Here is a 24,776-nt window from a genome sequence, read left to right on the forward strand (position 1 = left end):
TTTTACAGTTTTATATGTGAGATGTCCAAAAAGGATTTTACTGAGCTAAAATCAGGTTGTCAGCAGGGCTACATTGCTCTGGGAGAAAATCTGTGTCCTCGCATTTTCTGCTTCTAGAGGGCACCCACTGTCTTGAGCCTGTGGCCTTCTTTCTCTGTTGTCAAAGCCAGCAACTTGTATCTCTCTTACCATTCTTCCCTTCCCTTATGATATTACTTTCTCCAACTCTCTTTTTCTGACCCTCTATCTACTTTTAAGGATCCTGGTTATTATAATGGACCCACTTATATAACCCAAAATAATCTCCCAATTTGAGTGTCAGCTGATTAGCAACCTTAATTCCATTTGCAACCTTGATTCCCCCTTGTCCTATGACATAACACTGTTCTCGGAATTAGGATGTGGATATCCTTCTGGGGAAGGGCCTTATTCTGTCTACTACAAGTCCTACTGCCAAGTTGCTGGGTTGTTCCTCAAGGGGCCCATCACTCAAAAAACAGTGGATTTTTTTGTTTTAACTATCACAGTTCTGGAACTGGGTATGATACAGAAATCCCCCATAATGAGAGTTTGGTTTTTGCCTACCAGACCCAGAAATTTTCTGCTTTTATAGGTCAAGTAGCTTTGTAAGAGGCCACCCAACATTCCTGGACAATAAATATTTATTTCATTTCTAGACAATTAATATAAAGAATTAATTCTTTTTCCTCTCACAAATCTCCTGGGCTACCCGTTTGCCAAATCTTATCAGAAGCCAGAGACCAAAGGAGCCATTTGTTTCAGTCCAGATATTCTCTGAAAGCTGTGGCAGACAGATCAAACAGGAAGACAGGTTTGAGCTTTGGAAGCACTCCTGGAAATCATCAGCAGTAGCTTCTAAGATTTTATGGGAGAAAATAGAGATGTACAGATAAGCAATCATCTATACTTATGAAAGCTAAAGATCCATGTGGCATAGTGGAAAGAACATCTGTATTCTAGTTCATGCTCTGTTACTGGCAACATGACCCTAGACCATTTTTCTGGAAGTCTTTTAAGTTCATTTTAAAATGAAGAGATTTTGCTATGAGAAGAAAAGGAAATGGGGCATGTGAAATTGCTATAAAGGAAATAATATTCACCTTGCTACAATTCCCTTGGCTATAGTTAAAATCCTGTTCTCTTTTTCAGCCCGTAGGCTGGCATCGCATAATAATTCCAGGAGACTTCCAGTAGGAATTTGCTTAGTGGATTTTGCTTAGGCTTAAATTAATTGACACTTGTATCACTTTTATGCTTATTTGAGCTATATGGGTCTGTCCTTTTAATTCTGAAGCCTTACTTCCCTAAACTCAGTGCAGTGTGCATTCCTGTTTTTAAAATATCACTTAAAAATGAGCTCACATTCACTTTTATTCTTAACTGTTATTTTTGGGTCCTTTTAGTAGGACAGGAATCACGAGGAAAGGGTGACTGCTCACGTTGCTTTGAGAGGACAGCTGAGCTTGCAAGGAAATTAGTCACTGGCATTTGTGCATTCTTCCCCGCCACTTCCCTAACTACCTAAGAAGAATGCAACTTTCAGAGCCTGGCTTACCGTTTCTGGCCTTTTGCATGCCTTTAATTTTGTGTTGAAAGTCAGAGATGATATATCAAGTCAAAGGAATGAATGTAAAATACATCTTTTGAGTTCAGCATATATGCCTCTACCACGGTGAGTTCTCTGAGACTCAAGTCAGTTCTTCCAGCTCATTTCTGTCTTTGATTGTGAAGCTTTATGTGAATATTGCACATAATGTTATATAAGCCTTAACTCTGCACACAGATGTCCATAAGCAGGAAAAACAAAGTCCCTGGAATCCCATGGCAGTAACTTATAGTAAAGCCACCATTCAAATGATCTGGCATGAGCCCATGTTTGTGGTTTGTTTTCAATGTAACATTTGTGAGAAGGACCCCCTGATAATAACATACACTGATCTGAGATTTAGAAAAATGTGTATTTTGTCAAGTTTTGAGATCACACTTAACTGGATTTATATACAGCTCTGATGACTCATAGCCTATGGTCTTGACAAGTTTACTTACAACGCTAAGCTCTGAATTCTTAATCAGGAAAATGACCTGCCAGAGTTACTCTGAAATCAAATAGAGCAATGAATGTAAAATCCCAACTTCAAGCTTAGACATTCTCTCTGTTCTTTCAGTTAATCATTGGCTTGACCCGAATGTTTCCTACCTGGTTCCCTGTAAGGCATCTTACATATAGTAAGACCTAATAGAAAACATCATGTAATATAATATATGTATATTATATGTATAACATATGTATAATATGTATATTATATATATAATATAAATGTATATAATATATACATACATAGAGAAAGAGAGCTTTTTTAATGAATGCCTAAATTGGTTGAAGAGTGCGAAAGTAATCAAGTAAAGAAGTGGTTAGCATTGTGGAAGTAAAAATATATACATAACAATATGACTGAGACATCCTAGAAATTTAGCCTGCTCTTGGCAGAGAGAAACGCATTAGGATAGAATTTTAGTAAGTCGGTTTCTTAGCTTGTTATTCCCATAGTCTGACTTTTGAAACCATGTAAGTGCTGACAAAGGGGTATATGAATTAACAATATAAGAAGGGATTTCTAAATCCAGATTTTGTAAAAACCCACAAGGACCATGTTCTATAAGATGTATTTATGAACAATTATAAAGGAAATAGAGTGAGTTCTGATGTTAGTCTCCAGTTCCTCTTCGCTAAGAATTTGGTGATAAACTGGTGTGGTTAAGGGCTAGCCTAACAGCCTTCATGCTGGTCCAGCTTGGATCTAGCTCAGTGATGACCTTCTTGTCTAAAGCGGCATGCTTCAGTGCCTTTGTTACTGTTATTTTCTTCTGGCCTTGTGATACTATGATACTGTTACTTTCTGTCTCTCAAACACAGCACCGTTCATGTATGCATCCTTCCTACCAGGGATATCGTCTCCTGGGAAGGGAGTGTTCAGTGCTGCCTGGGGTGGGGCAAGACAATGTTGGCCACCTTTTGACAGGAGGTATGATTCCCCCCTGTTTGGAGCACCAAATGCCTGTAGAATATAAACTACATACCTCCCCCAAAATTAGATCTAAAACCAGCTCACTGAGGCAGTTATTATTTTTTTTTTATGTGTGTCCTGGAATTTGAATTGTGAGTTCATGAGATGAAAAGTATTGAACTCTGACAGGAAGGTAGAAGGTGGAGGACATTCCTTTCCAACTGCACACCTAAGACCCCTGTCTCCCACTATATATACTCCTGGGGAAATAAGCAACTTGTTAGGTGCTCAAAAGAGTTCTCTAGCTAATGCTGACATCAGTATAGACAGAACTGAAGTGTGAGCACTGTTGGGTTGTGCTTTCACTTAACTGATATCTGTATCCTTTCCTCATGTTTTGTGCTTGAAGCTGAAGACTAGGGACTTAGGAAAAAGGATGAAGGAAAACAAATCACTTAAACTTGGTCTTCTCTCAAAATTATAGTGTGAAAGAGGATATAGAATAGGAGATAATGAGATTAATAAAAGAGATAATGAGAATGTTATAGAAGGCATACATCTTTTATAAAAAGGGAAAGATTAATCTGCCATATATAATGTACCCTGTTATAATAATCCCTGTTTCTTTATAATTTTACTTCTCTTTTTCTTTTGTAATGTCCTAGTTGGGAAGAGGAATGAGTTATCTTACAAATTTAGATTTTGCAAACTTGTGCACTGATGAGAGTGCTATTGAAACACATTGTTAAGAAAGCTTTTCAACACGCAAATGTGTCATTTCCTTTCTTCATGTCCAGATGCTGAAATACTATGTGATAAAGATTTTAGGTTTCAATTGTAAAGAGAGGGAAGTGGCTAAATCAGTGCTGCTGTCTTTGGGACAAAAGGTAAGTGAAGTTTATTGTAATGTTTTTCCAAAATTGCTTCTATTAATTCCATGTCTCTACTCAGTGTCTGTCTATTGTGTTTGTGTGTGTCTGAATGTGTGACATATGAGATATAAATATATATATATATACATATATATATATATATATATGTATATATATATATATGAAATCAATAATTTCTGGTAGAATTTTTATCTTATCACCAATAATTTGGTTTGGTAGTTTTAATGATAATAGAGATTTCTGCTAGGTTTTCTGTGAATGGAAAGTGTATGTATCGGCATAAATATATATGAAATATACTAAATATTTTGTAGGGTGAACTAGTAAGAAGTTTTTGGCATATAATTGTGCATATTTTGTCAAAAAAATTGTTGACTTTATTCAAAATAGGATTAAACATATTTAATTAGTCTCATTTCCCTACTGTTCACATAGTACTTTTGACTTTAATACCTTTTATTACCTTTATGTACTGACATGACAAATATTGGTTGGGCATTTACTCTATGCACCTCGCTAAACTAGAAGTAGGGAGGGATACAAAAATTAAAATATGGTATCTGTCTTCAGGAAGTTCATGATTAGGTATATAGTGTGATTTGAACACCTTAAATAGTGTGAAAATGTTACAGGAAATTATTAATGAGATGTAAGAGAGGCCAACGTTATTTCAAGGGTTAAAAAAATTATTTCAAGGGTTTGAAAAAATCACCATGGAGATGTTAGAATTTTGGTCCATATTGATGAGTGTGTAAGACTGAAACAGCATAAAATGGGGTTAGCATTCTCATTGGCCAGAGGAGAATAATGATAAAAAGGTCCTAAAACTAAGATTATATATGTTTTATGTAATAGTTAGGAGTTGATATTCTGGAAGCACACACTGCCTACATTCAAATCCCAGCTACCCTACCCCCTGTCTGTACAGCATTAACTGTTACTTAACCATTTTAGGTTTTCGTTTCCCAACCTTGTCGAATGGAGAATATACTGCTTTATATATCATGGAGCTGCTATGAGGATAAAATAAGAGAAGTCCATTTAAAACATTCATCTTTTAAAATACCTGTGATTAATTTATTGATGGCTGCCTGCATACCAGGCAGCTTAACAAAAATTAATTTGAATCCTCATAATACTTCTTTACACTGACACTGTAATAATATTTTATGTATATATAGAAGCCACAATAAAATAAATTAGAATAGTTGCCAAAGGTCACATAGCTAGGGAACTGCACAGCCAATATCTAAACCAAGACTTCATATTCAAGGGTGAATCCATTACAGTAAAATAAAGCACAACAGGGATGTCCATTTCTCACCTTAATCCCTCCTACAAACACATTCCTTAAGTGTAGAGCTACTGATTTCACAAACACATTCATTTAATTTTCATTCATATGCACTTTTAGCTGTTCATGTAGAATCAAAACTTTTCTTTTAAAATAATAAGGTTGCAAAGTTATGATTTACCCCAAATTTAAAGATGAAATTAACCTTTGAAGTTTGATGATAAATCTGAACAGGGAACAGTTTTTGAAGAAAGAATATGCATTAAATATGTTACATATAAAGAGTTCACTTATATCTATAAAAAGAAAAAGCCTCAGGAGATGAATAAACAATTACTATGAATAAACCAAAAACCCAAGAAGAAAAGTAAATAATAAACAATTATATGAAACTACCTGTTCCACACTAACAACAAAATGCAAATGAAAGCCACCTTGAGATACTGTTTAACTCATCAAAAGAAAATTGATTCTAAAGTAAATATTATTACTGAATAATGGTGAATTTTGCATAAAACCACAATAGTCATATATGACTGGAGTCTTCATGAATCTGTATGAACTTTTTAAATAGTCAGACAGTAGATACCAAGAAGTTTATAATAGTTTTCCTGTTACCTGGTAGTTCAACATATGGCGAATTATCCTAAAGTAACATCTCAAAATAAGAAAGTTGAGTATGAAAATATTTACATCATCATCATCTCTATTAGAAAATTATTACCCTCCCAAGAAGAGGGGAAATTAAAAAATATATGTATGATATTCTAAGAAAATGGTTATATATGTAAAATACATGTATTTGGTGAATTATTATATAATCCATTTTAAATTTGAAGTTAAAAATATTGGTAGGATTTCAGGGAAATCATAAGACCAAAATATGTATACTGTGGTATCAACTGTGTAACATTTACATATATACACATATACACACACAGACTGAAATATCATATGAAAAATGAAGGTATTGCTTCATAGAGTAATGCAATGATAGAGTTTTTTAGTTGAAGTATAGTTCATATACAAATAGTATATTAGTTTCAGGTGTACAGCCTAATGATTTGACACATATATTTTAGAAATGATCACCAAAAGAAGTCTAGTTACTGTCACCATATGTAGTTTTTACAATGTTATAGATTATATTCCCTATGCTTTATTTTTATATCCCTGTGACTTATTTGTTTTATAACTGGAAGTTTGTACCTCTTAATCCCCCTGATGTATTTCATCCATTCCACCCATTGCCCTTCACTGCTGCAACCACCAGTTTGTTTTCTATTTATGAGTCTGTTTCTCTTTTGTTTTGTTTGTTTCTTAAATTCCACCTACAAGTGAAGTCATACAGTATTTGTCTTTCACTGTCTAACCTATTTCACTTAGCATAATACCCTCCAGGTCAATCCATGTTGCAAATGGCAAGCTTTCATTCTTTTTTTATTAACATGTCATTGTGTATACATACCACATCTCCTTTACCCATTAATCTATCAGAGGACCTAGAGGTTGCTTCCATATCTTGAGTACTGGAAATAATACTGCAGTGAACACAAGAGTGCATATATCTTCTCAATTTTGTATTTTCATTCTCTTCAGGTAAATACCCAGAAGTGGAATTGCTAGGTCATATGGTATTTCTATTTTTAATTTTTTGAGGAACCTCCATACTGTTCTCCATTGTGGCTGCACCAGTTTGCATTCCCACCAACAGTGCACAAGGGTTCCTTTTTCTCCATATCCTTGCCAATGTTTGTTGTCTTTTTGATGCTAGCCATTCTGACAGGTGTGATGTGGTCTCTCATTATGGTTTTGATTTGCATTTTCTGAAGACTGGTAATGTTGAGCATCTTTTCGCCTGTTGGCCATCTATATATCTTCTTTGGAAAAAATGTCTGTTCAGCTACTTGGACTGCTTGTTTTTTTTAGTTCTATGAGGTCTTTATATATTTTGGATATTAACCCCTTAATTTTGGATTTTAACCTCTTATCAGACACATGATTTGCAAATATTTTCTCCCATTTGTCCCAACTTATCTTTAATATTGTTATATTGTCTATATAACAAAAACAGGAAAAATATAATCAGTATGTTTCCAAATAAGTTAAAAGTGAAATTCCTTCAATATAGTTTTCCCATTGTAGCTTCTGTAAACTCTTCACCCACTTTGTGAAAAGCTGATATTGCAGAGATGTGTTTCACTTCTCATGAGGACATGCTTTCAATAGGTTATACAAACTCATAAGATTTCACAATCCTTTGTCAGTGTGTTGACATTTGGTAGGAATTGCAACTTTATGTGAACTTACTTTATCTCTTAACTTTGGAAGTGACATTTAAAGGCACATTTGAGTTGTGAGAACTGTTCACTGGCTGCTGACAAAGCTTCACAGTGTATGTTCTCTAAAATTACTTAAAAAATTACATTGATAATAAAGAACTGAAGTAATGTGGGAAGTGTAATAAACAACTTTGAGACAAAGTGGGGATATTGGAGGTGAAAATTTTTGTTTCAGTCTCCTGTTCACACATGATTCAGAGAAAAAAACTTTTATTTCCCAATGTGTAATGGAAGAACTTTAAAATTTGCACATTAGTGAAATGCAAACTTTTCTTGAGGCCTGACCCAGGATATGAAACTTAGTCATCTTGCAGAAAAATAATGTCTTTCATTTACTTAGATAATTTCTTATATTTATGTATGTGGTGAGCATCTACTAAGTGCCAGGAACTTTCTGGTCATTGATCCAAAGAGATAAACACTCCTGAGTCATGGATCTAACTTGGGTGAAAGGAGACAAACAATAGACAAGATATGTAAGGAAAAAGTATTTCACGTTAGATGGCAACAAGTTTTTTTGGGAAAAAAAAAAAAATCAAGCCAGAAAGGAGAAGAGGAAGTGAAAGAGGTAGGTTCATTTTAAATCTAGTGTTTGAGAAAGGTCTGAGAGAGTGAGGTTTTGGTCAGGACCTGGGTGAGGAGGGAAGGAGTTCATAGGTTGTGAGCAGAGATGTTACATGTTCTGACTTACTTTTCAATGGAAGGAGTAAGAGTGAAGCTGAGAGACCAGTTAGGGAGCTATTAAAGTAGTCAGGTGGGAGAGCTGGGGCTTGAACCAGGCTGGCAGGAGGGAGGTGAGGAGAAGCAGGCAGCTTCTGCACTGGGTCTGAAAACAACCCAACAGGATCTGAGAGATTGGATGTGGCAGATGAGAGGAGGTGAGGACAAGGAAGAGCCCTAGATTTGGGCCGTATTAGAAATCCAAAGAGTGGTGATGTTTGGCAATAGCATGTACGGGTGTGGAGTTCAGAGAGGTCTGGGCAGCAGAAAAAATGGAAGAGCCATCAGCCTTGCAGACTGCATTCAAAGCAGTGAGGCCAGTGAGAGCACGAGTGAAGAAGGGTGACAGGATGGGAACGGGGTCTAGGCCTCCACTGTGAGTAGGTTGGGAAACGGTGAGAAATAAGCAGGGAAGAGGAAACCCCCCTTAATGTACTGTCCTGGTGCAGTCTTCAGCATCTCTCTGCAGAAAAGCATGACCATGACCAGACTTCTGGTCTACACCTGCCTTGCACTTTTACATGTTTACTGCTTCTTGGTCTCTCAAGAGTATGCTCTGCCTCTGCTGTTCAGGCAACACAGCTCAAATGCCAAGGGGCAGGTTAGGGATGCACTTGTATCTGTCTTACATGTCTTGAAATTCTTTTTTCTTTGCTGTGACCCTGACTTGTTCTTGTACCACCATAGTGTCAAAGCTTCATTTCTGATTTTTAGCACTAGTTTTTCTTTCTTTACTTGCTCACTAAATAGGCTCTCAGATATATGTTCTGCATACTTTTTTTCCTGAAAAATATTTTCTGCTATTTGATTTTTGTCTCTTCTCTGTTAAAGTGCTCCATTTAGGTGTTTGTTCATCAATTCTTTTCATTTCCTCCTCTTTCCTAATGCCTCTTGGATCCTCCCCTACTCGCCTACCCCATTGCTGCCATCTGGGATGCCTAGGTGAGGTAGAGAAAAGTGAGCTGAAAGCCAAAAATTGAAAGAGTGGAGGAAAGAATGGGTCCAAGGAAACCAGGAGATGCTTTGCAATCAGATGTGGTTCTTGTGGGTGAGATGGATCTAGAATGAAGCCCTGGCTTCTGGTATGAGTGGTCATGTTTTGTTATCACCTCTAGATTTTACCTCTGTTATTGCATCTGCCTGACTGTATCATGTATGTCGCACTACACAATGAATAGAATATAATAATAAGTTATTAACAAACATAATGTAAATGGATGATAAGGTGACATCATAAATCCTGGAAAAAGAAAAGTTTTGTTGATGTGGAAAATGCACCATTGTAGCTGATTGTATTATTTTAAAAAGTCTGATTCTGAGACATGAGATGAGAGCTGGATATATTGGCTTGGTCAGTGCCCAGGAGGTAGGTCACGCCACGGAAATAGGTTAAGATTCTCAGAAAGCACATAGAGACTAAGAACAAAAGAGAGTAGCCATAGGAGATGCCAGCAATCCTGTGAACCCTAATTCATGATTAGCCAAAGCTGTTTTGTTTTTTCTGGAAAAAACATATACTAATATTTCATACAGTTCGTGATTAACTAACCCTTGTTATACACTGTCTCAGAAAACAAACAAAACTTCCTGTGATACACCAGAGTAGCCAGAGGGCAATTATTTTTTAATTAGAAATGTTGCTCATATATTATAATGGCTTCAAGTATACAACGTAGTGATTCAACAACTATATATATTATAAAGTGTTCACCACAGTAAGTGTAGTTACTATCTGCCAGCATACAAAGATTATAATATTGATGACTATGTAGAGAGGAATATTTTTTTTCATCATTCTAATCGGTTGAATTTTAGTTTTCATCTCCCTTCCATCTCTGTGCCTGTCAGGGGTTTTATATAACCCTGCTATGGTCAGTTAAGCTAATCCACTTGTAGACATTTCTTAGAGGGTTTTCTTTTCCAAAGTTTAAATAAATCTGCCCAAAGAAACCATAGTTTGATACAGTAATCTACAGAACTTTTATCATCATCACATAAGCCCATAAAAGATAGATTAATGCTTAGAGGCCTAAAGAAAAACAAAACTGAGTTTACTTTCTATTTCAGGGTGAAAGGGAAATAAGCAAGATTATTTCATGGACAATATATATTTTACCACTAGAAATATAAATCAGGTCACTACTGCCAAAGCAAGTAATTTTCTTGCTTACTTTGTATGAGTACATCTTCGTATTATATTGTGGTTAGGTTGTGAAAGCCAGTTAAAATTATGCAGTCAGAAAATGATGGAAGAATAAGTAGGTGCACCCAGCTGCCTGCCTCTCTGGCCTCTCCGTGGGCCTCACCCAGAGCCCCTGCGGCTGTGACATTAGCCGCTCTAGTTCCCATGTTGTTCATGCCTTTATGCCCGTTAACATATTTTCTATCCCTGGAATATTATTCTCACCCCACATTCCTGCTCATTTTTCAAAATTCTGATAAGGGCACCATCTTTTCTATGTTCCCACTCTGACTACTCACTTCCCAAAAGAGTTAATGACTCCCTTTTGCTGGACTGTGCTTTGTACGTATACATACGTATCACACTGGTCGGTGATTATTTACAAAGATTTTAGTCTTCTGTGTTCATTCATAAGATCTTTGTTGGTTGTGAGTGTTTTGTACACATTGATCTTGGCATTCTGGTGACTTGCACAGTACTTGATACAATGACACAAAAAAGGAGTTTGTTGGGCTGACCTCCATAAAGGGATAGGTATTTCCATCTTAAAGTCTTTGATTGAAAATATCCCAGTACTTACGTTCTATTGATTTATTTTTTCCTCATGTACCATCTAGCATTCTAGAGCCATCTTTAAAAAAAAAAAGGTGGAATTCTTTCTTTGTCCCAAGAAAAGTCCTTATGACAAAGAGACCCTTTGGGTTCTAAATTGCAAATTTATTTGAAAGTACATGTGGAGCTTCTGAGCAAATACATGGATTTAAAATAACATTTGTTCTGCTTTACTGAGACATTAGAGAAGATCAGTATATTATCAGTCTGGATTTGCCATTTTCTTTTCTTTTTAAAATAATAAAATGTTTAAGTTTGCTATAACAAGCATTCATATAGGCTTTAACAAAGGTCTGAATTTTAAATTTAAAAAAAAATTTTAAAGGCTAAATACACAAGGAGTGATTTGTGAGATATCCCCCAAAACAATTTGAGGAATCCGTATTGTGCCTGAAGTTCATGAAGATACTTTTTTCATGAAGACAAATCTTCATTAAAGTCATGTTAACAGTCAGATTGCTCAAGGCAAATATTGCAGATAAAGAGAGAAATAAAGTTCCTGACTTTTCATCGACAATGTGGGAGCAGGGAGGGCATGTTGAAGACTCGTTCGCAAAGAGGGATGCGTATTTGGAAATGCATGGGGATGGAGTTGGAATTTTTTGCAGGGGAAGCAGTGATACAGTGATTAGGAGACATTATCACACTTAGTGGGTGGCAACTATGGGTGATAAGCATCCTGCACAACTAAGACAATCCTTCACGAAAAGGAATTGTCCCAGCCAAGATGCTGTGCTGTTCCCTTGAGAACTGCAGTGGGCTGTGGCTTAGCTAGCAGCCAGCTGACAGAAGGAAAATGCATGCTGATTAGGAACAGACTAGAGTGAGCGGTAGTATCTCGTCAACAGAACATAGTCACCCAGCCCTGAGATTTGGTTCATGTTCAAGGAAGCTATCAAAAGAGTAAGAATGTAAATACAGGAAAAAAAAAAATCTGAATCATGAACAAAACCTATTTACCAGGAAGTCCTCTATCAAAAAAGTGTACCTTTTTGGTCCCCTCTCTTCAAACATCCATCTTGTTTAAAAAAAAAAACTAATTATATGATTAAAATCTTACATTAAAAAATCAGATCATCCATTCAACAAATATTTATTAAGTATACTCTATATTCCAGATTGCTTTAGGCTCTGGCAGTATAACATTGAAGGAAAATATACATGGTCCCCTTTTATTAGCTCATAGTCTAGAGAAATTAAGCATATTCAAAAGATTCTACCCTTTTTACAAAAATATTCCCATCTGGAAGATTAATAAAAGAGATGTTTCCATTGCAGTTTAAGTAAAAATGAAGTCATAACATCTCAAATACTAGCATCAGAGCCATATTCAAACACACATAAGAAGTGACCACTAAGCACCCAGAAAGGAAAAAAGAAAAATTCTAGTTACATAGCAGGTGTATATAAATGTATATTTTGTGAGCCCATCCTTTTTAGGCTGAGTTCAAAGTTGAAAAGTCACAAAGTACCAGTTGCTTTGAATTATAGTTTTAAAATTAATTTAGCTAAGCTTTATTATCATTTTAGTTTTTTAAAAATTATTTGTTCATTTCTTTTCCTTGCAAATAAAACTGTCATCCAAATCAAGTAATAGAGTAAAATAAAAAGGGAGAAATGGCAGGCGATTCTGGATCTGAATGATCCAGTTTGGTTTCCCATAACGGTCATTTTCCCTAAATAATAGTTTATTTCTTTGCCTAAGAAAAAAGGATGTAGGTCCAAAACCTTCACCCTCAGTTCTCTTCCTCTGCAGTGGCCAGATCATTTAAAGAACACAGTCCTTTGCCAGTTCAACAGGATTTATGGCATCTGCAACTAATCCATAGAATGATGCATTTACAAGACTGTCATTGCAAACTGCAAAATAATTTCCATAGCAATATTTTAAAAAACTTATTAACAGGAGTTGAGTCACATCCTCACTTGTCAATACCTTTCCCCAAAGGAGAATGAATACTTGCATATGAATGACTGTTCTTCATTTCCTGAACAAGATGTGAGCTTGGTGTCCCAGAGCCACCAGTGCATTCAGCTGAAACTTCAGCAGTGCTAAATCCCTAACTCAGAATTAGAGAAAATAAGAAAAGATCAGATGTTGGCTTTATGCTACATTTATCTGTCAAATGAATTGAACTGTTTCCAAGAAGTCACACAATTTCTTTTCATGGAAAATATTCTTCAAATGTGGTCCTCATAGAGAACTGGTTGGAACTGCAAATTCTTAGCCCCCATTCTAAATAGCAGAAACCCCAAGGGTAAGCCCAATCAATCTGTTTTAAATCAAGCCTTCCAAATGATTCTGATGCATCTTAAAGATTGTGTCATAGAGTATAAGTTGTGCTTAAAAAGCTCCGAGGATGTATTTGTGGTACTGCCAATGTGAAAGTAAAAAATGCAAACAAGAAAAGAAAAACTAAGTTCTTTTGTGGTTTCTAATCTGAAGACTCTTGTTATCTTTTTAAAGTGATAAACAGATGCCTTGGCAAAAGAAAAGCTGGCGCAAAAAACTCTGATAAAAGAGCACAGGAAATATTTGTTTCAAATTTTCCATAACTATTTGTTCTATCCAGAACCTCTGATAAAAGATCACAGGAACTAATTGCTTGAATCTTTGCACAACTATTTGTTCTAAGGGAAATTATTTTTTCTTTTCAGCTAAACAGTTGTTTCTGTCAAAAGGAAGTATTTTTTTTATCTAGGAAGTGCTACCTCTCGCTCTCAAAAAACACACACCTTCGAACACAGATACACATTTGTACATAGAAATATACATGAGTAGGTTTCATGTACATCTGCCTTTTAATGGTAAAATTAAAATGTATGGATAGATAGAATATATTGGCATATATGGCAGGAATGTAAATTTAACTAAGCATACTTGTTATCTTGCTAAAATTGAGTTCTAATTATAAGTTTCAGCTTGAAACATTATGCCAAGGGCCTTCAGCATTTAATGTGTAATTAATATATTTTGCATGTGCTTGATGGAAGTATGGAACAGTGGGCTCGCTTACCCGAACCACAGGAGGACACTGGCAGCTGTACAGAATCCGTGAGGTTTGATGCTCGCTCCATGACAGCTCTGCTTCCTCTGAGTGAGTAGAAGGGTGGGGTGCCTGTGGAGTTCATCCTTAGAGGTACTGACACACGTAAAAGTATAGTCTTGAGACTTACCCTGAATGTGTATTAATGTTAAAATAATGGATCAATATGTCTTTTCCTCTCTTGAGATACAGTAGAAAGAAAGCTTAATTTGGAATAAGGAAGCTTTGTAATAAATTAAATTAGTCCACAGTATTGACTGAGTCCTCTGATTTCCCAGTGGCTGGGAAATGACTATGACCCTAGTACTGTGAATTAATATTTGAAATCAGGTGTGTGAGGTGCATGTATTAGTCTTCTAGGGCTGCTATAACAGATATCACAGATTGGGTGGCTTAAAACAAGAGGTATTTATTGTCTCACTGTTTGGGAGGCCAGAAGTCAAGGTGTCAGCAAGGCCATGCTCCCTCTGAAGGCCCGAGGGGCGAATGCCTCCCTGCCGCTTCCTGGCTGCTACTGGCTTCCCGCAGTTGTCAGCCTTCCTTGGTTTGCAACTATATCACTTTAATCTGTGCTTCACATGGTTGTTCCTGGGTCTTTATGTGTCTTCTTCTCTTCTTATAAGGACACCAGTCCTTGGATTTAGGGCCCACCCTATCCAGTAAGACCTCATTTTAGCTTGATGGCAACTACAAAGACCTGTTTCCAGATAAGGTCAGTCTCAGGTAGTGCGGTTAAGACATCACCAGTATCTTTTGGGAGGACACAATTTTTCCTTTTCTCATTTCTTAAAATAGACTATTTTAACAACATTATTGAACATTTTCTAAACTTTTGTTTTTAATTTAGGACAGAGCCCAAAAATAATATTGACTTCATTTTTACCAAGCAATAAAAGCAGTGGCCATAGGGAAGAAAATTTTAATGGACATTTTATTTACTTAATGAGAGAAATGCCTTCCTCTTCTGCTAAGATTTCCTTCAATATAGTTACCTTTTCCACAATTAACATCTCATTATGTGAACTGCTGTTCCACATAAATGGATAGATAATACTTAAATATGAGTATGTTCTGAATTATCCAGAGGGTGAGCTTCATTGATCCATTCCAAAGTTTAGTCAGAATATAGATGATTTTGTTTATTTCATTTTTTTCTTTTTCATTTTTACGTTATATTCCAATCATATGTAGTATCCAAATACGAAATTATTGAGATGGAATTGGAAAAGAAAATCTGTGTAACTATCATTGAAAATGTATATTTCTTTAACCTGCTTTATACTCTGAAGAAACTCCTGAAGAATTTTATTTTCACCCAGAACAGATCCCAGTATGCAAGAGAATAATAAAATTTATGTTTGCACGTGTTGCTTTCAATATTAAAATTTATCAGTTAATGTCCCTAAATGAGACAAGTCAACTTGCTGAGGATGGTAATTTTGTCACAGGTGTTTAGTTAGCGAATCAGTCATTCATCCTGATGCCTGTATTGGCTTTTCCTGTGACTCTCCCTTTGGCTTCCTACTGCATATCCAAGGACCTGTTAGGGTTTTTTTTTTCTCTCTTTCATTACACTTAGTAGTCATAATAGTTGAAGAAGACAAAAATTTTAATTAAGAAGAGTAAGTTTTCTAATTTTACGTTGCACTTTCGTTTTTTTTAGATCCTAAAAATGGCCCTACACTTCAAGAGAAAATGAAGTCCTTCAAAGCTGCACTGATTGCCCTGTATCTTCTTGTGTTTGTGGTTCTCATGCCTGTCGTCGGAATAGTGGCAGGTACAGCACTGTGGAAACTCAGCTCCTTATCCTGTGAAGGAGTTATCGCAGAAGCCAGAGGAAGCATTCAGTCTTCCGTACATGAGTGATTCTTAAAGGCTACTTTATATCACAAAGTGTTCCTCAAATTTATTAAATGAAAACATACATTCTGCAGTTAAAGTGAAAAAAAAAAAAGAAATAGAGTAGAAAATGGAAGAGTAAGATAAAAATATAGATACGTGAAGGTAAAATGGAATGGCTTAGACCATTTCAGAAATATGTTATCTCCTGAAGTCCTGTATATTTCTGGTGCATCACAAATTTTATTATAAGTATTCTAGTTTGCCAATGTAAATTTATAAACATGACCCTTGATATTAACAATGCCTAAAATATAAAAACAAACAAGTTGTTCAGGAAAAGTTCTTGTACTCCTAATATTAAAAGCAGGAAGAAATATTCCTCTAAGTCTTTAAAAAAAGGAGAACTTGTAAAATAATGGCCTATACTTCAGCAATATCTTTATAACTTATGTGGCCAAATGTTTCATAAGGCTATTACTTAAAACATCTGTAAAAATAACCTCACAGCATCCTCTCAATCAAAGAAAAAAATTAGAAAAAAACGTTTTACTTGGTTTCAACACGTTTTCCAACCATGTATTTTTTTTGGAGAGTCTGACTTGAATCGTGGATAGATTTGAAGTTTTCCACAGCTTACAAATCCCTCAGACAAATCTGTAAATATGATCCCCCTCAGTAGCATTTTTGTTGGGTTTGACTGACATTTGAATTCACATGCCTTTAAGCTCTCCTCTCCTCTCTTAAGTAGCAAAATGTCTGGACATCCACTCTAACAAGAGATAGGCTGGGAGTAAGATAGTTTTACATGCATACTAATCAGCTTAAGAAGAAAATGCTCCTAAATACAAGGCCAAACCGCCTCTGCTTAGAGGCATCCTCTAAAGACATATTTCAAGACAGAGCCAAAAGTTCTGATAAGAAAAAGATGATAGTAAAACAACAATTATAATAATAGCTATTATTTTTGAGCATTTACTACATTCAGGCACTGGGCTATAAATTTTCCACAGATTATCTTAATATACCTTTGCAGTTACCCTTGAGCAGACATATACTTATCTTCATTATCCACAGAAAGAAACTGTTCAGTAGCACAGCTGGAGTTCCACACATGACTCTTGACTTCTCACCTCTGTGGTCTACTGTCTCCCAGGATAATTGGGTTTTTAGGACAAAATATAGTTGGCCTATAAAGAAACAAAATAAAACAGAGTTTTAGCCGGGAAAGTATTTTCCACAAGCAAAAAATTAACTCCTATTTTGGCCATTAAAACAAAAACGGAAACCAACCACACCGAACTAAACCAATGAGCCAATCAAACCAAGCACAGCCATTTAAATAAAAGGACTTGACAGGTCCATCATCAGACAGCTGACTTCCTGATGAGCAGGTTATCTGTATGTTGTTTATGTATAAACTTACCTGTAGTTTGAAATGAATAGCTGAAAGGTGCTTCATTGTTTGGGATCATCAGCTGTAAGCCAGTTAAGATGTGGCTAAATGTCATCAATTTATACAAACCATGGCCTGCAGGGCCAACCCTAGGGAGTCTGACTGTTTTCTAACAGACCCATGCAGAACGTAGAGTGACGTCTGAGAAGAATTCAGGATTCTAACCAAGAAATCAGGAGATGCCACTAAGTCAATATGTTTATTCTAGGGTCAACAATGACTGATTGAAAGTTTTTTTGCTAAAACTACAATAGGTATGCCTATTAAGATTGACAAGAAGTGAAAATGTTCAAATCTTTTAAGTTCATATTAGCAACCAGACTCACCAGAATTTGAAGTAGATCTCACTGCAATTGAATAATAAACAGTTGATAACCCATTTACAACTTTAAGTAAGTTGTAGATCAGAATATTTTCCAAAAAGGAACTAAAATGCAATATATAGCTCTAATTGATACAAAAAAAATTAATTTCAAATGTAGACAAAATATATCTCTAAAAATGATGGAAATTACTCATTTTGGCAAATATGAAGTGACAGTAGAAAAATTTAAGTAAAACTACTTAAATTTAAAGTATCTTATACATTGAAAGATATCTCTTAATTATTAAATCTTTTCTATATGCTACCTTTAAGAAGCTGTTGGCTCGCTGTCGTAGTATAACAACGTAATAATACCTGAGCAGTAAAATATATTCTAGGATTAGTAGATATAAGTTGTTACTGAAATTCTGAAGATTACCTCAAAATAATACAAAATTTTAGTAGAGCAAGATATTACCAACATGAAAGAAGAAATGTGATCTATAAAATCAAATGTAACTCTGTCCCTAGGTCTTTGCACAAGCCATAAAAGTTGGTCTCTTCTCAAATGTGAAATAGAAAAGTTACAAAATGCCATCTCCACAGTGATAATGAAAGAAATGAACCTTGAAAATATGAACTGTAGTGTTCTTTACATTTTTAAAGAAAGTAAGGATTAAATTAGTTTTTATTCAGGATTTGGAAACACAAGCAATGTTTATTTTTAAATTTATAAACAAAATACAGCCTTTATTGTCAGTTCATGTTGAACTTGATGTCAAATAAAAACCCTTCATCACAGGCCATTTTGTCAAATCAGGTTTTCCCTTTTCATACTATGAAAAAGATTTGCTTTAGCCATATAAAATAAAAAATTATTCCCAGGCAAATTAAATTACATGATTAAGCAATTAGGTTGTTTTGCCTCATAAAATAAAGCATGGAGACTACTGTGTTCATTGAAAACTCAAACTCCCCCAATTTGTTATATTACCCAATACTAACTTGTTATAATACCCAATGCTATCAATATTGGGAATGTAGATGCTTTAAGTCACAGACAATCATCACCAGTAACTAATATATATATATATACATATATATATACAATAAATAAATAATAACACAATCATAATTAAAGGACAGATTTTAAGAGACATCTTAGTAATAATTTTGTGAAAATTGTTAGTTTGTATTTCTGATTGTCAAAGTTAAAATCCGTTCCTAGTCAAGTTCATATTCCAGAGTTGTTCAAACAGTGCCTCATACACAGTAGTGCTTCATACATAAATGATAGAATTGAAGAATGCAGAAATGAAGCTGTCAATCTAAAACTTGATCCCCACACTTATTTAATAAATGTGATGAGATCCAACTTAGAAATATACTATTTGTCCACTTTCTTGTTAAATTAAAAAGTGTAAAATAATGTACACTCTATGGCCTGTGTTGTGGATCATATCAAAATGTAGTAACACATTTTATTTATTCAAATAAGTAAGTATAAAGGGATTGTAACTAGGAAGGTATGATATAATGTGCTTTTTTAAAATTGGGGTATAATTGCATATACAGTTTAGTATTTCTAATATAACAATAGCTATAATAGCAACTATCATTGAACAGCTTCTTTAAGTACAGGTGGTGAAACAGTGTTTTCTATAACCAAGACAATATCTTTCATGGACACAGTTTTCATATGTGCCATCTGTGTGCTGTGGTATTTACATGCCTCATCTCATCCATCCTCAGCACCACTGCTGAGGTAGTTATTACTTTTAGGTCTCTGAGGGAACCTAAACAAGAAGAATAGTAACTTTCCCAGAGTACCCCAGCTAGTAAATCAGGAGCTAGATTCCAGAAGCAGGTGGCTTGTTCCTTTGTAAACACCAAGGTCTTGTTTATATAACAGGTACCCCTGAACACATGTGTTATCTTATTTAATTCTCAAAAACCTATAAAGCTGATATTATTGCTATATCATTTTTATTATGAAAACTGACATATGAAGTACAGCTAGGTGTTCAGTAGATATATTTTTAAACCATATGGTCAAATATGGAAATTGTTATGCATTCAAACTAATAGGGATCAAACTGGTAGATGTATGTATGAAAGTACAAGCAATACAAATACATAGAGAGAGGGATGAAAAAAACAACATAAACCTAACCATTGCTGGTTAATGATAAAATGATGTTTAACATTTCCTTCATTGTGTATAGTTATGTATTATTTTTATCTACAAAGTTAATGTTGATGCTTTTCATTTTCTGAAACTGTAAACATACTGTTATAGACCCTTTCAGAATGATAATTAGCTTGTTTAGAGAACATATGCCAATTTGGAAATAAATATCAGCATCTCTGTATGTTCCCCAAATACTATTTAATAGAATTTTTTCTTCAGAAAATAATTACTCACAAGATTGTTCATCAAAATGTTGACTATATTAGTGAAAACAGAAGCAAATAAATGTAGGGGTTTGGCTAAGTAAATTTGGTTGATCCATACATAGAATGCAGTGTAGCTAATAAAGTTTTTTTGTAAAATAATATTAATATGCAGAAGTCTTTATTCTATATTAATTAAAAAGTAGTTTACAGATTATATATAAAATATAATCTTGCTTTTGTAATAGTAATATGATAGTAGAAACAGTCAGATTTAATAGACATAAGCCAAAATGTTAACATTTAACTCAAGACAGTGAGACTAATGGCGTATTATTGTTCCTTATTGCCCTTTTCCAAATTATCTGCTATCAGTATATGTTTTATAGTAGGCAAAGAGGAGTCTTGTAAAAACAATAGTTTTTAAAGTGAAAAAAGTTATTTGCCTGATTTTCTGCTCCACCAACTCTAAATCAGGACTGTATAAATTTAAGATGATAATTTCCTGCCAGCTTAAGTGATGAGGAAAATGAGCCAAGAATGTATTCATAGTGTGGACTGCACTAATACTTTACTTTTACTAGATATTGTTTTTGTCATCGTCATCATTTATCTTCAGAATAGCTTCAGATGCTGTGTTAAGCATTATTATTGTGTCCTAACAACAGACCCGAGGAGTAGGACACAATGCATTTCAGAATTTGTAGAATTTACTCTTACTTTCCAAGCCAAATACAATGGCCCAGAAGATTCATATAAGTAGCAATCCAGACAGAGTGACTTAATCATATAATATATTCTAATATAAAGTGGGAAAAGGAGACTCTCCCTCTCAGCAATATTATGGTTCATACACTGTATATTTAAAATAAGTACCTGATTTAGGATAGCATTCAAAATGTTGGACTAGAATGGAATGAAGTGAAGTGGCATGTAATAGTATATGCATTTAAGGAGACAGGCCCGTGACTGTTTGTTTTTACTTAAACATGCAGCTCATCTCCTCAAGTGGGAAATGAAGAATTGCACAGTTGGTTCAGTTGATGTAAATGGTGCATCTCAAAGTCTCACAGGGAAAGGAAATGACAGTGAAGATGAAATGAGATTTCAAGAAGTTGTTACGGAACACATGAACAACTTGGAGAAGAGGATCCAATATATTTCAGATAAAGAAGCCAATCTTATAGATTCAGAGCATTTCCAGAATTTCAGTGTGATGACTGATCAAAGATTGAATGATGTTTTTCTCCAGCTAAGTTCCTTGGTTTCCTCAGTCCAGGGGCATGGAAATGCCATAGATGAAATCTCCAAGGCATTAATAAGTCTAAATACCACATTGCTTGATTTACATCTCAATATTGAAACACTGAATGGCAAAGTTCAAGAGAATGCCTTTAAGCAAGAAGAGGTAAGACTTTTTGTATTGGAAGGGCACATGCTGGTATTGAATCCATGTAGATCCTGGTTCCTCTGACAGTCCAGGGAGACAAAAGTTTCAAGCCCTGTTTCAGCATCACACTGCTTATCCTTGTTCCTCTGGCTGTCTTACCAGAAGGTTTCAAATGGATTTACCTAATGCCTTCTCCAGATTCCCAGGAAAAGGTGGACTTTTTCCCATTGCACATACTCTTAAGGTATTACAATTTTGTAAATCCTGTTAGAGCACCTCATAAAACTGTCCAAATTAATTACAATTTTTAGATAATCCTATCAGACTTGGAGAAGTAGGCACTATGTATTTGTAAATTTTACAGCAGACATAAAATGTCATCAAAGAAATGGAAATCTGGTTTACATGGATAACCTAAAATAGTTAATTTTGCCACTCCCAAGAAGTCTATGTAAGTTTTAATATGTAAAGATAACTATTAAGAAGTAAATTTGAATAATGTATATAATGTCCTGTTATCATCATAGAATCAGATACACAAGAGAGCAAGACATGTTCTAGACCAGCTGTCAGCAAAAGTTTGTCTTTAGAGAGCCAGGTGTGAATAAACATTTCAGGCTTTAGTGACCACACAGTCTGTGTCATAGTTGTTCAACCTTGACATCGGAGCACAAAAGCAGCTACATATATGTAGCCAAATGATTCAAGTCATCCAATTAATGTTATTTACAAAAACAGACTTTGGCCCAGAGATCATAATTTTCTCATCTCTGTTCTAGACTATTCTGTGGCCAAACCTCTGAATTATTTTGTAGTGATAAGAAAGAAATTAAGAAGAAAGCCACTTATTTCAAAATTGTATTTTTGGTTCTTGTTGAATAATTATAATTGTTCCTTTCTATGAAAAATAAGCATGTAACTAAAACAACTATTCATGTGGAAAAACAATCTTCATATTACAAAATATCTAAAACCTCAGGTAATAATTAATGTGACCTGTTAAAGTCCCACCATTAGCTAAGTGATGCTGGCCTCTTGTAGTTGATTTTACTTGAGTAGACCCATTCTTAATTAATGAAGTTGTTTTCTGTATACATACAATATTACACAGTAGTCATTTTAAACAATGCAAATTACAGAGCAAAGATAATCCTCTAAAGTTACAACATCAAATGAAAACCAACTACATTATTGAACACAGAATAAACAAGTAAAGAATAGTCTACATATTTATTATTTGTAAGGTGCAGTGACTCAGACTTTGAAATGTTTACACAGTCCTCATATTAAGGTATCTTTGCAGTAAAAATATGAGGACTTTGTTGTTGAACTTATCCAACATCAGCCTTGATATGCCACAACTTCCAAAATCTGACTTAGTGTTTCCTTCACTGTTAGTAAGTATCTAAGCATATCAAATACTATGGAAAGATCAAGGACTTGGGCTATGGAGGGGTTAGAGAAAATCTATAAAAAGAAACTGTCAACAGGGTTGAAGAACATGGGCGACAGTGGTAAAAAATGTCAATCATAGGGGTAATAACTGATTAAGCTGGAGGGAAAAAGGAAGGGAGAAGAAATAACTTACTTAAAAGCAGAGGAGCACTGGAACAGGGTGAGGAGAAGGAGAAGATGGTCGAGATGGAAGAACAAAGATATAGTTGGTATTGGTGATGCTTCAGGTCCAGCAGACACTGTAGAATATCTATGAACCCACACAGATGAAGAGCTGAAACCAAATTGAAAACCGTCTGGAAGACAGTAGAAATACTGAACATGTTTGAAGTGATCATTAATGGAAATAATCAAAATCCAGTGACTGAGGAACTATTTGAGTTTTGATAGATTGCTCTTATTTTTTAGAAGGGCTCCCAGCATTTGAAATGGAGGCACAAGGGAATGGAGGAACGTTCAAAGCTAATTTTTTTTAAAGGCAGTAATCATTTATAGAGATTTAGCAACTAGGTCAGTACATGTGTGTGTGTGTGTTCGTGTGCACTCATGTGCATGTACGTGCTCATAGAAAACAATAATCATTGCAGCATTGTTTAAAAATGTAAAAAAGTATAGCTCAAAAGTCCATTATGAATATAAATCTTAAATTATGAAAAACACGTACATTAGTTTCCACTAAATCATTGAAAATAAGACAGTTTTACGTATTTTAATGGGCAAATATCCTTAATGTCTTATTGAATGAAAAATGAAAGCTTATTCCAGAAAGTAGTACGGTCTCACATTCACAATCTTTGTATGAGTATAAATACAAACAGATTATATATGTATTTGAAAACAGAATAATAAACCTCAAATATAGAGGGAACAAAAATTGAAAGCAAAATATTGTTAATATGCTATTTGAGATCTTACTGAATATGAAAAGCTTATCTGAATGTTCATTACCACTAGGAATTATTATATTAAACTTTTATTTCTTTAAAACAGTTTAATATGCAAATCTTTCCAATTCACAGAACTGGAAACTGTTGCTACTGTAAATACAGTATAAAGAAATTCCACTTCAAATAAATTAAAAACTATATGACAAGTTTTTTAATTTTTAGCATTTGACATCTATGTATTTGGAAATAGAATCATACCTTGTATGTATTCAACTAATTTTCAGGGGATAAAGGGTGTGAAAATTCAGCCATTCAGTCAAAAGAGGAAATGCTTCAAAACCAAAGAATTGTATTTTGAAACAGATTTCAGGTTTCCATATTCTTATTCCATAATATTCCTATAATACATATTTTTTGAAGCCTGGCTTTCAGAGCGTCTTAAACTTACACATTTGATAATTATGTATGTAACAAAAATTGTGGATGCTTGCTTATATTTCACAGGAGATGAATAAATTAGAGGAGCGTGTGTACAATGCATCAGCAGAAATTATGTCTATGAAAGAAAAACAAGTACATTTGGAAAAGGAAATAAAAGGAGAAGTGAAACTATTGAATAACATCACTAATGACCTCAGACTGAAAGATTGGGAGCATTCTCAAACACTGAAAAATATCACTTTGATTCAAGGTAAAATAATCTTCTCACTCTTCCAGAAAATGATATATTAAAATGTTCTGATACATGCAGAGATTTGGTATTAAAAATCCTATGGTTTGAAGTAGTTTTTGAGCACACATTTACTACACATTTCCAGAGGAAAGAATTTTGAGATCATATCAAGACATGGGAAGATAACAAGATCTTGTATCCTTTAAATAGAAAGTGATGTAAAAAAAGACAAATCTCTCTTAAAGTCTAATCAGTCATTGTT

The 24,776-nt window shown here is 34.7% G+C and overlaps 1 protein-coding gene across 5 annotated transcripts in view; it reads left to right on the forward strand.

Moving 5' to 3' along the window:
- The first annotated feature begins 3,724 nt into the window (after positions 1–3,724).
- The window catches only part of MSR1 (macrophage scavenger receptor 1), a 70,407-nt gene continuing 49,355 nt past the window's right edge, over positions 3,725–24,776 (forward strand). For 2 of the 5 annotated variants that reach the window (XM_057505146.1, XM_057505145.1), the window contains exons 1-5: positions 3,726–3,913; positions 14,064–14,167; positions 15,780–15,893; positions 21,105–21,517; positions 24,346–24,532. In XM_057505146.1, coding sequence (XP_057361129.1) covers positions 14,065–14,167; positions 15,780–15,893; positions 21,105–21,517; positions 24,346–24,532 — 817 coding nt within the window. In that variant the 5' untranslated portion in view covers positions 3,726–3,913; position 14,064. Of the gene's footprint in view, positions 3,914–13,985; positions 14,168–15,779; positions 15,894–21,104; positions 21,518–24,345; positions 24,533–24,776 lie in introns of all 5 variants that reach the window. The other 3 variants (XM_057505142.1, XM_057505144.1, XM_057505143.1) reach the window with 2 other exon arrangements.

The sequence above is a fragment of the Manis pentadactyla genome, chromosome 7, assembly GCF_030020395.1.
Source record: "Manis pentadactyla isolate mManPen7 chromosome 7, mManPen7.hap1, whole genome shotgun sequence".
NCBI classification, from domain to species: domain Eukaryota; kingdom Metazoa; phylum Chordata; class Mammalia; order Pholidota; family Manidae; genus Manis; species Manis pentadactyla.